The sequence below is a fragment of the Podarcis bocagei genome (genome assembly GCF_964188305.1).
Source record: "Podarcis bocagei genome assembly, chromosome: 2".
Taxonomy (NCBI): domain Eukaryota; kingdom Metazoa; phylum Chordata; class Lepidosauria; order Squamata; family Lacertidae; genus Podarcis; species Podarcis bocagei.
In genome coordinates, this window is record NC_138126.1 from 49,055,509 (window position 1) to 49,069,585 (window position 14,077).

The following is a 14,077-nucleotide window of genomic DNA, read 5'->3' on the forward strand; positions in this document are numbered from 1 at the left end:
TGCTGTTCTGGCCTAAGAGGGCATAGGTCTAGATTTTAAAATTGTGGGAAAGGATGTGCATAGCCTCAGGAATTTTAATACAGTGGAACCTTAGTTTTTGAGTGTCTCAGAAGCCGAACAGAAGTGAATGCTTCCGTTTTTGAATGCACCTCGGAGGTTGAATGACTTCTGAGGCGCGTTCCTCCATTTTCTGAATGGAATTTGCTGACCGCCCATTGCGCCTCAGTTTTCGAACGTTTCGGAAGTCAAATGGTCTTCTGGAACGGATTAAATTCGACAACCAAGGTACCACTGTACTGAATTTTTTTCTTGGCATTTTATCAATTAAATGCAGTTTGACCGAATTCATTGCTGTTGATGGCATAGATACTTACTCTTAATGCTTCATGAATAATAAGTAATGACTCTTCCTATATAGGCTTGAAATCTCGAGAAGAATTACTGGCTTGTCCACCACCAAAGGATGCTTCTGTAGATGACCCCCGAGTAAAAAAAAGAAAAAGTTCTGATCATCAGTTTGAATACTCTGCATTTACAGACACAAAGAGGGGAAGAATAGAAGAGGGAGTACACACAGGTGAAGAGAATTTTGAAGATCGGTGTGAACTTGAGACAGAACACTTTTTGTCAAATAAGCACTCCATAACTGGAATAATAGAAACAGCAATATTGGAGGAATACAATCTCTTTACCAAAAAGATTCAGAAGATTTTGAAGCAGAAGAATATTATGTATGTCAGTGCAATACCCAGACCTGTCCTTTCAGCCCAGGAGAAGGTAATAAGACTTTCTGAATATATATGCTTACAGGCATCAGATATTGCTGTCCAGGAATACATAGAGAACCTGAGTGAACAGCTCAGCAATGTTGTTGCATCGTCATCTTCGTATGCTATCCACAGTGCCCCGTTTACTAGAAGTCCCGGACCAGTAAGCGATTCAGTTACGGACACTGGATTACATTTGCCACCAGAAGAGCCAGTAGCTCTTCCAAGTGGTTTTGACATGGAGCATTTTCCAGAACCACCATATAACAAATTGGAGGAAGATTCAAGCATTAATGAGCAGAATCATTTAGCGATCTTGGACACAGGAAAAAAACAGAGTTCCGTGAGCACCAACATAGAAGTGAAGTCGCCAGCTAATCCAAATGTGTCTACTGCTGACCCTGTGCACCATCCGGATAAGATTCCAACGTCTACAGATAACCTTGCAACCCCGCCTGACATCAGTGCTATGATAAACCAGATATCATTTGAGGAAGGTTTTTTCAAACGCATCTTTAAAATTATTAAGGATGTCCAAAAGAATGTTATGAAATTCTACATTCATGAAAAACAAGAGAATGCACTTTGTAAAGAAATAAAAGTATGTATATTTCCCATATGTTTCTTTATCATAATATTTCAGGAGATAACATTTATGCTTTCTTCTTCTTGTAAACCACATTGGGATTATAATCAAGGGGCCATATAAAACTATAGCGATTTTTTAAAATACTAAAGCCAATATTATTTCATATGAGCATAGTAGCAGCATAGATAATAGGGTTGGGTCCAGGCTGTCATTCTCATAGGAGACCTGTTGAAATAAATGCTAGACTAAGTTCCCATTAATTTCAACAGGTATACTCTAAGTGTGACTTAGTCTGGATCAGGGCCGTCTAATACATGACCCTTAAGGCCTTTTTTGGCAGCCCTTGGCAACTCTTGTGCTGCCTTCCCAAAGCCGGGTAAGTGAGGACCTGGGCTTTGGAAAGCAGGCTTCTGACAAGGTCCTAGAGTCCTCCCACCTCCTTCCCCAAAGTCTGGTTAGCAATTTCCCAGCTTGTGGATGGAGGTGGGAGGGCTCTAGGACCATGCCAGAACAGCGGGGGTGGGGGGGGGCAGCAAAACCAAAGTAATGAACATTTGTAGTTAAAACAGCTGATAAATGGTTTCCTTTTTATACAGATTTAAGGCATGGTACATTTTTCTTGACTCTTCCTATTGCAAAGAATGGTGCAAGTCTGGAAAATGCTTGTTGATTATATAATGATTAATATAACAATTACATTCTGTATATAACAAGCATGCCATTTTAGTAAAGTCTTGTACCTGCCTGTTTAGCACTTTAAGTTTCTTAGTAACTTATTATATTGTTCACTGGAGGTTTTAAATGAAATGTCTTGGTTTAACACCTGTGCTTGCTGGTTTTAGGCATATCTTACTAAATTAGGTAATACAGAGTGCCATCCTGAGCAATTCTTGAGAGGGAGAACCGATGTGGATAAATTGCTTATAGTCATTCAAAATGAAGATATTCACAGTATAATTCATAAGGTATGTAAAATTCATAATCAGTACATTTAGGTGGTGTTTGATAATTCATTGTTGCTCTGGGCACATCCAAATGCCTTAATTAGTAAAAATTAATTCATTTATTGGCATGCATATGCTACAATGATACATTATAGTCACAAAAGCAGGGAAGAGCAGTAGCCAACATATATTGTGTCTTAATTTAATCGCATTATACTGTTATATTATTCTAACCACATACCTTCTTTGAATAGATACCGTGTTTAGTAGCTTTGAAGAGGCTTCCGTGTGTCGATTTTGCTGGTGTTGACAGTTTGGATGATTTGAAAAATCATACTTTCAATGATTTATTTGTTTCTGGTGGCATCCTTGTCTCTGATGAATCTGTTCTCAATCCAGAGTCTGTCACAATTGGTAAGATTTTTTTTTAATGTTGTCAGTGGCAGGGTTTGAATAATATTTTCATATTCCTAATTTACCAATATGATTTCTAGGTGCCTAAGTAGCAAAGCACCAGTTTGAGATTCCCTTTAAAAATTTAAACCTTCATTAGCTTTTATTATTACAAAATATTGCTGTGGAATTGTGTTTAGGGTAGGATTTCTTACGTTGCTAAAAGAATGTTAGTGGTGAAAGCCTTGCTCAGCTACATATATAGCGTGACATTCAAAGTCACCTGCTCTCATAATTAGACTTCTTCTCTTCCTCCCCTGTGAGGCCCCAAAATCTGCTCTAGAGGGGTGTTGTTTCCTCTGTTGGATTATGATGAGGTAAAGGGAAGCCTTTCCTCACTTCCCAAATGTAAATCCATTGTGCAATCAGGTGGACATCATTGGATGTCACTTAGAAGCTGTGATAACTGCCTCAAATCCTAAGTGCTGTACAGAAGTAAAATCAAAACAGTCCCTTACTCACAGGCATATAGTTTATAGGTATACAAATAAACATAATTTTGTTGCTTTAAAACAAACAAAAACACCTTACAGTAAGATCTAGCATAGATGAAATGTTCCTGGTTTCCTAATCATGATTAGGTGGTACGCTGCAGACTTGCGTTCCCGCTCCCTTCTATTATTGCTTGGTTTAACAAGCAATGTAGTGTGATATCTATATTAGTGCTGTTATTAGCATTGCTGAATTCTCACATCTAGGTTAGTTTTAATTGTGGTTACCACCGAAGCCAATATAAGACTACACTATGGCTAAAGCAAAGCACTGTGGTGTGGGTGGGTGGGTGTGCTGGAGTTTTTGAGTTTTAATCTTTTGTATTTTATCTTATGGTACACTGCTTTGATAGCTTATCTCTGCAAAGCAGTTTATAAATTTTGTGAAATAAATAAGAGGGCCGTTAGTGAATCCACAGTACTCTCCCAAGGATCAAATGGTACCCATTAAGCTCAATTTTTAATTTCTAAAATGAGAAACGTTTGTACTGCAGTTGTAGAGTGTCTGTAAGTTTTTTTAAACAATGCATTGTTTTATTAAAATATTGGGGTTTTTAAAAGTAATTACTGCATGGAAATATAAAAATTCTCTTAATAATCAAAATTTTAGTAATCAAAATACAGATATGACTAAGTGAACAAAGCCAAGTAACTGCAGATGCAGCAATAAAATTTTGTTTTTGATGATATTCAGCATGCTCCTGAAATCGTTTGGTGAAACAAACTTGCCAAAAAGTTCAACTCTGACATAGCTTAAAAGTAGAAAGATTAAATAGAAAGAAAACTAAGTTTAAATTTAATTACAGAATGTAAGAATACTAGAGGAACCGTCCTGAATGAAACCCAAAATCTGTTTAGCCCAGAATACCATTTACCATAGTGGCCACCCAGGTCTTCTTGGAAGCCTACAAGTTGTGCATGAAGACCATAACCTTCTTCCACTGTTGTTCCCCAGCAACCAGCATTTGGCCATGATGATTAGTAGCCGTTGATGAGACTTATCCTGTTTGTATCTGTCTAATCCCCTTTTGAAGCTAAGTTTGCTGCCATCACCACGTTTTATTTTCTGTTTTCAAAACTAGATAAACTTAACAGTTTTTTAAAGTTCCTTGAAGCATTGAGTACTCCACATGGGAAGTGGCAATGGAAAGTTCACTGTAAAATACAGAAAAAATTGAAGGAACTTGGCAGGTAAGTATTATTTCTTATGTCTTCAGATATTTAAAATATTTTTGAATAACAAAATACTTGCATTTAACTACTTTTCAAAATATCTCTACTGAAATACTGCCATGGTCTTTTTCTGTCAGTTACCTTTGTAGTGCATCTATTTTCCGTGCATGTTTTAGAAACTACCCCCCACCCGCCCATTTCCACTTTGGGGTTGTACAGTTTTTCATATTTCAACTCTTCTTGAAATATCAGGGTGGGGGAACTTTGGCCCTCCATATATTGCTGAATTACAGTACTCCAACCAGCACTGCCAGTAGCCAAGGATGATGGGAGTTGGAGTTTAGTAACATCTGTTGAGCCAGAGGTTTCTCATACCTACTGTATATTAAGCTGATTCCGTCTCCATTTTTAAATCATCAGAAGGTTTATGTTCAAAAAAGCTTTTCTTGCACTAGTATAGATTCACTGTCTCCTTCCCTTACCTGCCAGTCCAAGTCTATGCTTTCATGTTTTTGAATAAAGAAGTTTCATCGCTCTTTTTTCTCCAGAACGAATAGAAATGCCACAAGCTTGCTGACACTCTTGAATACCTATCAAGAGAAACACTTGGTTGAGATTCTGTCATACCATAGTTGTGATTCTCAAACTCGAAATCCTCCAGACCTGGATTGTCTTATAAGACTTCAAGCTCAAAATGCAAGGCAGAGGCACATTGTCTTCCTGACAGGTAGAAAACCACTATTGAGCATGTCCTTTTAAAAAAAAAAATACATAAATTAGTATATGTTGAAACACGTTTGCTTTTTTATTTTTAGAAAAGAATGTGTTAACATTTGCAACGTACGCTGAAAATGGAATAGTGGTTACTACAGTAGATCGCTTCATGAACAACTTTAAAAGTCTCGTTGGACACCATAACTCTCATTCCCCCATTGATCATGAAAGACAATCAGGTAATAATAATTAATTTTGCTCAAATATTGATAGCTAGAAATAGAGGGAATTTTAGTATGTTTTTACTGAAGGTCCAAAAAGTATGGGAAGAAGCAAAGTTCAAATCACAGTTTAAACATTAGAAAGAAAAATGTGCTGTGTGGCATCTTAAAGCTTAGAATTTTTCTGATGGGGTATCCAAGAAGTTCCCATGAAATGTAGAAGGGTTATGATAAACTAGTGGAGATGAGGTTTGGAAAAGTAGCAGTCAGTAAGGGTGTCAGTAATTGTGTTGGGCAATTCTCGTATCACATACTGACCTACTGTATAACTTTAGATGCTGTTTTGACATTAAATCCTTTGGAGCTGGAAGTTGGGGTTTCCCAACAGTAAGCATGAACACATTTCGTGGAAGCTTTTAGCATCGGACTATCCGGACGTTCACCCAGAGGGTTAAATGTGTGTTGAGTATGTGACAAAAATGCCAGAAGACCCATCCCCTAAGTGATATGCGACTTTCAGACCTGAAGCCTAACACTGTGTGAGTAGTGCGTAGTATTTTAAAACACGTTTTTTATTTCAATAGAGTAGGATTTTTCTCTTCTTAATGTAGTTCTTGTAGAAAACGATGAAAAGGATGAGGAGGACATGTCTTTGGATTCAGGGGATGAAGCATCACAAATAGAAGTTTGCAATGATGCCTCAAAGTATGATTCCCACTTGGAAGCTTGTCAGATAGAGACCAAAGGATCTCATGGAACAGATTCTAAGCAAAACTCTCAAACTGTTATGTTGCTGCCTGCTGAAGGACAAGGTCTTCTGACAGAAAAGACTTCTAAAATTGACATGCAAGACATACAACCAGTTACTCCAGTTTCTACAACATGCTCTATTGAAGGAGAGAGAAGCAGTTCAGTCCAACAAGTTCCTTTCAGTTACTTTCAGAGTTATAACAGACAGTTAAGTGTGCCCCATCAGTTCAGTCACTTTAACGTTCTCACTCATCAGACATTTCTGGGAGCAGCATATCCCATGCCTACGAGCCAGATCCAAGAAGGTGGGGACTACTTTCTGACTGCCTACAGCCAAAACATGGATATGGACCAGACTTCATCTCCCAATAATTGGGACGTCAGTTATGATTCTTCCCGGCTGTATTCCAAACAGAATTAAGCAAAGCTGAAATGTTTTTATACGTTATTGTGGACTTTTCTGTTTTAAAAAGTGAATTAACAGTTTCTATTCTCTGAACTAAACATTTCCTGTCTCTGATCTCAGTTGTTTTCCTGTCTTATTTAAATCATGATGACCTGTACCAGGTGAAGCACCTGAAGTTTGAAATAAATATATATTTTTTAACATTTACTGTACGTGAATTAACTTGTTTGTTGACACTTTAAGTTTGTACTTTTTGTATTTTATGTGTAATTGAGACTTCCAGCTTGAAGTCTGTTTTAATGTAAACTTAATGTTTGCCTGAAGCATATGTGAAGGCTTCATTTTTAAAGCAAAGTGTATTCAAACCTCTTTTTCTTTATCAAAGCTGTTGTGTACATATTTTGACAGTTTTGTACAAATTCTTTATACAGCTATTAAGGCAGTTCTAGTTACTTTACAAATATCCTCGGTTGTTGGTTACAGACCTCTGGACAACCAATGGATGCAGTTCATTTTGAAAATAAAATAATCATCCATGAGAGACCTAGTATCAAGTTGCATTTTGTCTTACCATCTGTTTCCAGGAAACAGCCTTTGGGCAATCTTCCTCTATCAAGTCTATAGTAATCTGAAAGGTATGACATATGTTAGATTTGCTATTTGAAGCCCAAAGCTCATTTCCCCCCTTACCAGTATTTAAAGTAATCTCAGTTGCAGAAAAGTACTGTAGTGACTGTAGGTTTAGGAGTGCACTGGAATAAATGGTTTTAAGAATATATTCTGCATGGAGTTGCAGCCTTTATGGTGTAATCTTTTTGTGTAGTTTGCCTCGATATGTGATCCTGTGCCCCTGAATTTGCAACGAGATTTTGTCTAAGGTTCCAAGGCTGTGAGATGTAGTTACAGGCATCATAAGATGCTGTATATAAGAACTTCGCACTCTATGTGGTATATGAAATTGACTCTTCACCCTCAGACGTGTGACATCTGCAACATATTGTGATGCTTATAATGCAATATTGTACCGTCAGTGTGCATATTTTAGCAGACAATTCATGTTTTGAATTATATGCCACGTTAGCTACCGTAAAATGTCACCTGAAGTGGTGTTCAATAAAAACAAAAAGAATCTAAACAACTGAAAGTAAAGTAAGCTATATATTTACTTGAATGGAATGCTGGAGTAGTAGCAGATTTTACAATTTTAAATTAGTAGTTAAGATAAAAAACCTTGGAGACATATTTATATGTTGGATGGAGCAAAGCAAACATTACTGGCTAAATCTTAGATTTGGACACAAGGGTGGAAGATTCAAGTGGAATGGCCTGAAATATAGTGGGAAAGGTGAAACATTTGACATCTTATGTTTAAACTGGTATTTAGGAAGATGTTTATAGCTGAGGATCCATAGTATGTTAAGAGAGATAGCGGGTAGCAGCTGAATTTTGCTGTAGAAGTTATGGCAGAGTGACTAGAGGGGTGTAGGAGCGAAAGGGAAGAAGAGATGAGCAGAGCATAAAGAATTTGGATATGTTTTGGAAAAATCTTCATAGTAGAGCAGAACTCTGAGATGAAATAAATGAGTGTGTCTATTTAGGTATTGATTTTTATATTTTATGGGATCACTAAACAGGCATATGAATAATCACTTGTAGAAATAAGAATATTTTGCATCGGTTTGGAAGGAAAGCTTTATAAGCATTAGAAAACTACTGTGTACTAATGGTTAAGGAGCTGATGGAAACACTTTAAATCCATACATCTATGAAGCTCTCACAAGTGAATTCATTGCTGTCTCAGCCTAGCTTGCCTTGTAGAGTCGCTGTGATATTTTGTACATTGGCGCGTTTTATTATTTAATATATTTACTGGCCTGAGTGAGGTGAGGAATAATTATGTATGCTACCTTGCATTCTTTGGAGAAAAGAGGGATATAAATGTTTCTCTAGTGGGCCCCAAATGACTGTGATAGGTATGCAAAGGCAGGCAGGTTGGAAAAATTGTTTTATGTTAACAACTTTGGAATGTGTTTGTGATTTTGCAGAAAAAAATACCAGTGGCAATGATGGAGAGCAGAGGTAGCTAATGCAGCGCTCTCCAGATGTTGCTGGACTACAACTCCCAGTATCACTAACCATTAGCTATGCTGGCTGAGAATGATGGGAGTTATAATCAAACAGCCTCTGGAGGGGACCATTTTGGCTACCCCCAGTGCAGAGAAAATGAGGCTTACAAGTCCCCTCAATGGTAGCAACTCTTGTTTTGCAGTAGCTCAATATTGAAGGGACTTCTTGTCAGCTTTTCTTGCTCTTTCATTTGGTTTGGTTGTATCTGGTAATGAGTAGTATATGCCTTTAGTGTATTCAGTAGAAAGTTGATATTGTCTTTGTATTTAGCTATGAGCACAACTTGGTCCTACGTGTTATAGGAACATTGGCAAGCAAATGTAGTGAAAGTAACTTTTCTGAAAATCAAACCTTGATGGCTACCACGTCTTAGTAATTATTAAGTGAAATTCCCAAAAGCCTGCTTTGTTGGCAGACTTTGAAACTGATCTAGTCTCATTTGGGCAAATTTCAGAACATCTTGGATCCTGTATGCTATATAACCACACGCTATTTTACTGATCTCCAGTAACTTGCTCACTCCCAACACCATCCCTGCTGCTATTTATTCACTAAATTAAAACAAGTCATTTAAAAGCAACTTTTTATATACCGTATTTTTCGGACTATTGGACGCACCGGTCCATAGGACGCACCTAGATTGGGGGGGGGGGAAATAAAGGCAAAAAAAATTTATCCCCCCCCCAGGGGCGGGGCTGGGGCGGGGAAGCCCGAGCTTCCCCCTCCCCCAGAACGGGACCCAGAGCCATGCTTTGGCATCGCTCTGGGAACTTGCGGGGCTGGGGGAGGAGGAAGCCTTCCGCCAACCTCCAAACCATGTCGGGAGACAGCGGGATGGCGAGCTGCGCCTCTCCCGCTGTCCCCCGAGCTTGTGGGGCTGGCGGTGGGGCTCTCCTGAAGCCGGGAGGTTGTGGGGATGGTGGGGGGGGAGAAGCAGGCTTGCTTCTCCCTCCCCCAGCCTCCCGATCAGGTCGGGGGAAAGCGGGATAGCGGAGCGCCGCCATCCCGCTTTCCCCCGACCTGATCTGGAGGTTGTGGGGATGTGGGGGGGGAGAAGCAGGCTTGCTTCTCCCTCCCCCAGCCTCCCGATCAGGTCGGGGAAAAGCGGGATAGCGGAGCGCCGCCATCCCGCTTTTCCCCGACCTGATCTGGAGGTTGTGGGGATGTGGGGGGGGAGAAGCAGGCTTGCTTCTCCCCCCGCCAGCCTCCAGATCAGGTCGGGGAAAAGCGGGATAGCGGAGCGCCGCCATCCCGCTTTCCCCCGACCTGATCTGGAGGTTGTGGGGCTGGTGGGGGGGAGAAGCAGGCTTGCTTCTCCCTCCCCCAGCCTCCCGATCAGGTCGGGGAAAAGCGGGATAGCGGAGCGCCGCCATCCCGCTTTTCCCCGACCTGATCTGGAGGTTGTGGGGATGTGGGGGGGGGAGAAGCAGGCTTGCTTCTCCCCCCGCCAGCCTCCAGATCAGGTCGGGGAAAAGCGGGATAGCGGAGCGCCGCCATCCCGCTTTCCCCCGACCTGATCTGGAGGTTGTGGGGCTGGTGGGGGGGAGAAGCAGGCTTGCTTCTCCCTCCCCCAGCCTCCCGATCAGGTCGGGGAAAAGCGGGATAGCGGAGCGCCGCCATCCCGCTTTTCCACGACCTGATCTGGAGGTTGTGGGGCTGGTGGGGGGGAGAAGCAGGCTTGCTTCTCCCTCCCCCAGCCTCCCGATCAGGTCGGGGAAAAGCGGGATAGCGGAGCGCCGCCATCCCGCTTTCCCCCGACCTGATCTGGAGGTTGTGGGGCTGGTGGGGGGGAGAAGCAGGCTTGCTTCTCCCCCCGCCAGCCTCCAGATCAGGTCGGGGAAAAGCGGGATAGCGGAGCGCCGCCATCCCGCTTTTCCCCGACCTGATCTGGAGGTTGTGGGGATGTGGGGGGGGGGAGAAGCAGGCTTGCTTCTCCCCCCGCCAGCCTCCAGATCAGGTCGGGGAAAAGCGGGATAGCGGAGCGCCGCCATCCCGCTTTTCCACGACCTGATCTGGAGGTTGTGGGGCTGGTGGGGGGGAGAAGCAGGCTTGCTTCTCCCTCCCCCAGCCTCCCGATCAGGTCGGGGAAAAGCGGGATAGCGGAGCGCCGCCATCCCGCTTTTCCACGACCTGATCTGGAGGTTGTGGGGCTGGTGGGGGGGGAGAAGCAGGCTTGCTTCTCCCCCCGCCAGCCTCCCGATCAGGTCGGGGAAAAGCGGGATAGCGGAGCGCCGCCATCCCGCTTTTCCACGACCTGATCTGGAGGTTGTGGGGATGGTGGGGGGGGAGAAGCAGGCTTGCTTCTCCCCCCGCCAGCCTCCAGATCAGGTCGGGGAATAGCGGGGTGGCGGCTCTGCGCCTCCCCGCTGTCCCCAGCTTTTGGGTGCAGGCTGCTGCCCGCAAGCCTTGCGAGCCCGCGGGACATCCCGCCGGGCTTGCAAGACTTGGGATAGCTTCCTGAAGCCTGGAGAGCGAGAGGGGTCGGTGCGCACGGACCCCTCTCGCTCTCCAGGCTTCAGCAAAAGCCTGCATTCGCACCATAGGACGCACACACATTTCCCCTTCATTTTTGGAGGGGAAAAAGTGCGTCCTATAGTGCGAAAAATACGGTACATTCAGTTGTTTAGCTCAGATTGACATACATATCTGTACACTACAGGTGACACAACTTACCCAAGGGTTACATTCTGGGGATAGCACATAAAGCCAAAATTGTGTAAAGTCAAAACACATTGGGTGCAGTGGCAGGTGGGATTGCCAGAGCTACCCCTTCCCATCCCCCTCTTGTGCTCTTTTATTTTTATTTTTTTAAATTTTGGTAAGTGTGTAAAGCTGAATGCACAAGTTAAATGTGTGTGAGTTGCAAATACACATTTTTGGGTGCAGGTGCAGATTTATTTATTTATTGGTATGAGATCATTTTGCATGGTCTGCTTCAATACAAAAATTGAAATGAACCATGGCTCAAATTAATTCGGGAACTTCAGAATCACAATGAGCATTCCTTAAATATAGTCACTGTTAATGTGCGAAAGTAGAACATCATTTAGTTTTTCTATAATGTACACCTTTATAATAGCTGTTTTTATTTGTGGTATAATAGTCTGCTTTATTTAACTGTGATCGCTTCTAGACACAACGCCTGTAGTAAGCGGCTGTGTGTTTTAATATTTGAGGTACTTTGGCTAACAGGGATGTTTTCACCCAAAATTATTTTAAAATTTGATTTCACTTATCACCCAGCAGTATTACAAAACCATTACTTAAACACAAAAGAGAAAACAAAATGCAACATACACAGCCATGGCATTCAAGTGCCTAATAATTTATTCCTCTTACTAAGTGGACACACAAAATTTAAATTAGCTACACAAATATTCCATGTAAACAAAAGCACGTGCTACAGTATTGTTTCCTGCTACATACATCTTTCTTCCAAAATGTATAATCACTTATTCAAGCATCTTCAAATGAACAAAAGTTCACATTTTACCAATATGTTCATAATTACAGTAGTAAGTATAAAGTGCCAACACAATAAAAATTCATTTATCGAACTTCAAATTCTTTAAAATGGTGAAATAAAATTATCCTCTTGGCTTATGATGTTTGGAATAAAACATGTCTCCAATTCTTTCTGCTTCTGGAGGAGGCCCTGAAATGACAAAGTGAGCTTTTTATAGACATTGTAATTAGTTCTATAGAGCAGCAACTGACCTACACAGAGCAGTAGATAAAGAAACAGCAAGGTCTAATGGAAGTTGTAATCATGCCTGTATTGAGCTAATTGTGCTATTGCCTTTTTACTTACCACTTTACTGTGTTTCCTGCTTCAGGTTTTAAAAATTATTCAAAGTGAAGGGGAAAGCACTATCTACTGCTGAAACCTCTGAAATGTTGAGACTCCATAGATGGAAATCAAATTTCTACATAAAAATTTAGTGTAGTAAAACAACTCTTATTTGTTCGAGGGGGAGACTTGGTAATATAATCCCACCTTGAGCAGATATATATGTTCAACAGAAAAAGTGTTCATGCACAGTTATAGTCATTTTTGTTGTGTCCTTGTTTAAGATGGGTAGCTAACAAACAGGATGCAATAGAAATACTCCTTTTATGATTCAAATAAAAAGGGGGAAATCACTTATCGCAAGCCAAGGAAGCTGGTTGTATAATAGTTGAAATATTAAGTTTTATATTCAGTATGATCTACCACACCATTACAGCTAAAAGAGCTATAGTGTGATAGTGGATGGGAGATCATTGAACATATTTTCCTTGTTCTATGAATTTGAATGAAAGTACGAGTGGACTTTCAGCGGTCCCTTTACCTTTACTATGCTATACTTCAGCTGCTTCTGATACAGCTAAAATAGACCCAGCTTGATGTTCATTTTTACAGATAAGGAACAAGTTGAGTTCGATCAAAGAACTGTCATGAGAAAGAAGAGGGTATGTGTACAAGAGTTAATGTAATAAGACACTTGTGGATCTGATCTAGTCTACCATTATACTTGCCACATGCCAATGGAAAGCCTACTACCAGGACATAAGTGCAATAACAATATTCTGTTCATAACAGTAAACAGTTCACATACTTCTGTTTGTGCAAGAGGTTGTTCAAATGGATGGACATCTTTTAGATTTCATTTTACTTGTCACAACAAAGCTTTATACAAAGGGTAATGTAGACCTCTGGGTCAAATAGGTTTTATTTGCCCCTCTGAATCTAACCCATTGTGCTTTTGGTCTGTGTCCATCCATTTCCTAAACCATGCCTTACTCTTATCCACTACCACTCAACAAAAATGCATGTGGGGAATGGAAATACAAACGGAACTGCATCGCAAAAACAAAATATAATTTCCCTGCCCAAAACAAGAAGCAAAACTAGAAGGTAGGATTAAAACAGCATAGTGGCTGGGCTAGATCAAGGATAGTTGTGCAAATTGTTCCTGACCCACTGAACCACATTTGCCCTCAAGCACATCTATAAATTCCATATAAGAATCCCTGGTTAATCTCTCTGAGTGATATCCAATATTAAACACATTTCAGTTTTATTTTGTTACCTACTTGAACCCTCCGAAGCATATTTGATGAAGGGGAGGAGATGGAAAGGAAGTCTTGTACAAGCGTAAATCTTAAGTTATTTCATAAAAATTATATACAGCTTGACTATAAAAGAAGCCTCAAAGTGGTGTACAAAAATATTAAACAATAAAATCCACACAACTAGTTTTAGTGTGATAAGGCTCCTCCTTGTTTTCTTGCAATGTCTTAGTCCAAATGCCTTTACAATTCTGACAATCCAATTTGTAAATTGGATTAAGATATTCTAACTACATACTTCCATAATTAGCACATTACATTTTTCAACTATATTATAAATACAGCTAGGAGGAAAGAATTAAGTAGGGTTTGATGTAAGTACAAAAGTGA

At 40.9% G+C, this 14,077-nt stretch overlaps 2 protein-coding genes across 10 annotated transcripts in view; one reads left to right on the forward strand and one right to left on the reverse strand.

Moving 5' to 3' along the window:
* The window catches only part of TASOR (transcription activation suppressor), a 69,049-nt gene that overhangs the window by 41,253 nt on the left and 13,719 nt on the right, over window positions 1-14,077 (forward strand). For 3 of the 7 annotated variants that reach the window (XM_081183936.1, XM_081183938.1, XM_081183937.1), the window contains 7 exons: window positions 419-1,368; window positions 2,199-2,321; window positions 2,555-2,714; window positions 4,327-4,435; window positions 4,966-5,144; window positions 5,233-5,370; window positions 5,964-7,049. In XM_081183936.1, the coding sequence (XP_081040062.1) occupies window positions 419-1,368; window positions 2,199-2,321; window positions 2,555-2,714; window positions 4,327-4,435; window positions 4,966-5,144; window positions 5,233-5,370; window positions 5,964-6,523 (2,219 nt within the window). In that variant the 3' untranslated portion in view covers window positions 6,524-7,049. Of the gene's footprint in view, window positions 1-418; window positions 1,369-2,198; window positions 2,322-2,554; window positions 2,715-4,326; window positions 4,436-4,965; window positions 5,145-5,232; window positions 5,371-5,687; window positions 5,892-5,963; window positions 7,050-14,077 lie in introns of those variants that run through there. The other 4 variants (XR_014005096.1, XR_014005097.1, XM_081183939.1 and 1 more) reach the window with 2 other exon arrangements.
* CCDC66 (coiled-coil domain containing 66) overlaps window positions 11,940-14,077 on the reverse strand; it is a 46,275-nt gene continuing 44,137 nt past the window's right edge. For all 3 annotated transcript variants that reach the window (XM_081184039.1, XM_081184037.1, XM_081184038.1), the window contains one exon: window positions 11,940-12,290. In XM_081184039.1, coding sequence (XP_081040165.1) covers window positions 12,204-12,290 — 87 coding nt within the window. In that variant the 3' untranslated portion in view covers window positions 11,940-12,203. The remainder of the gene's footprint in view (window positions 12,291-14,077) is intronic.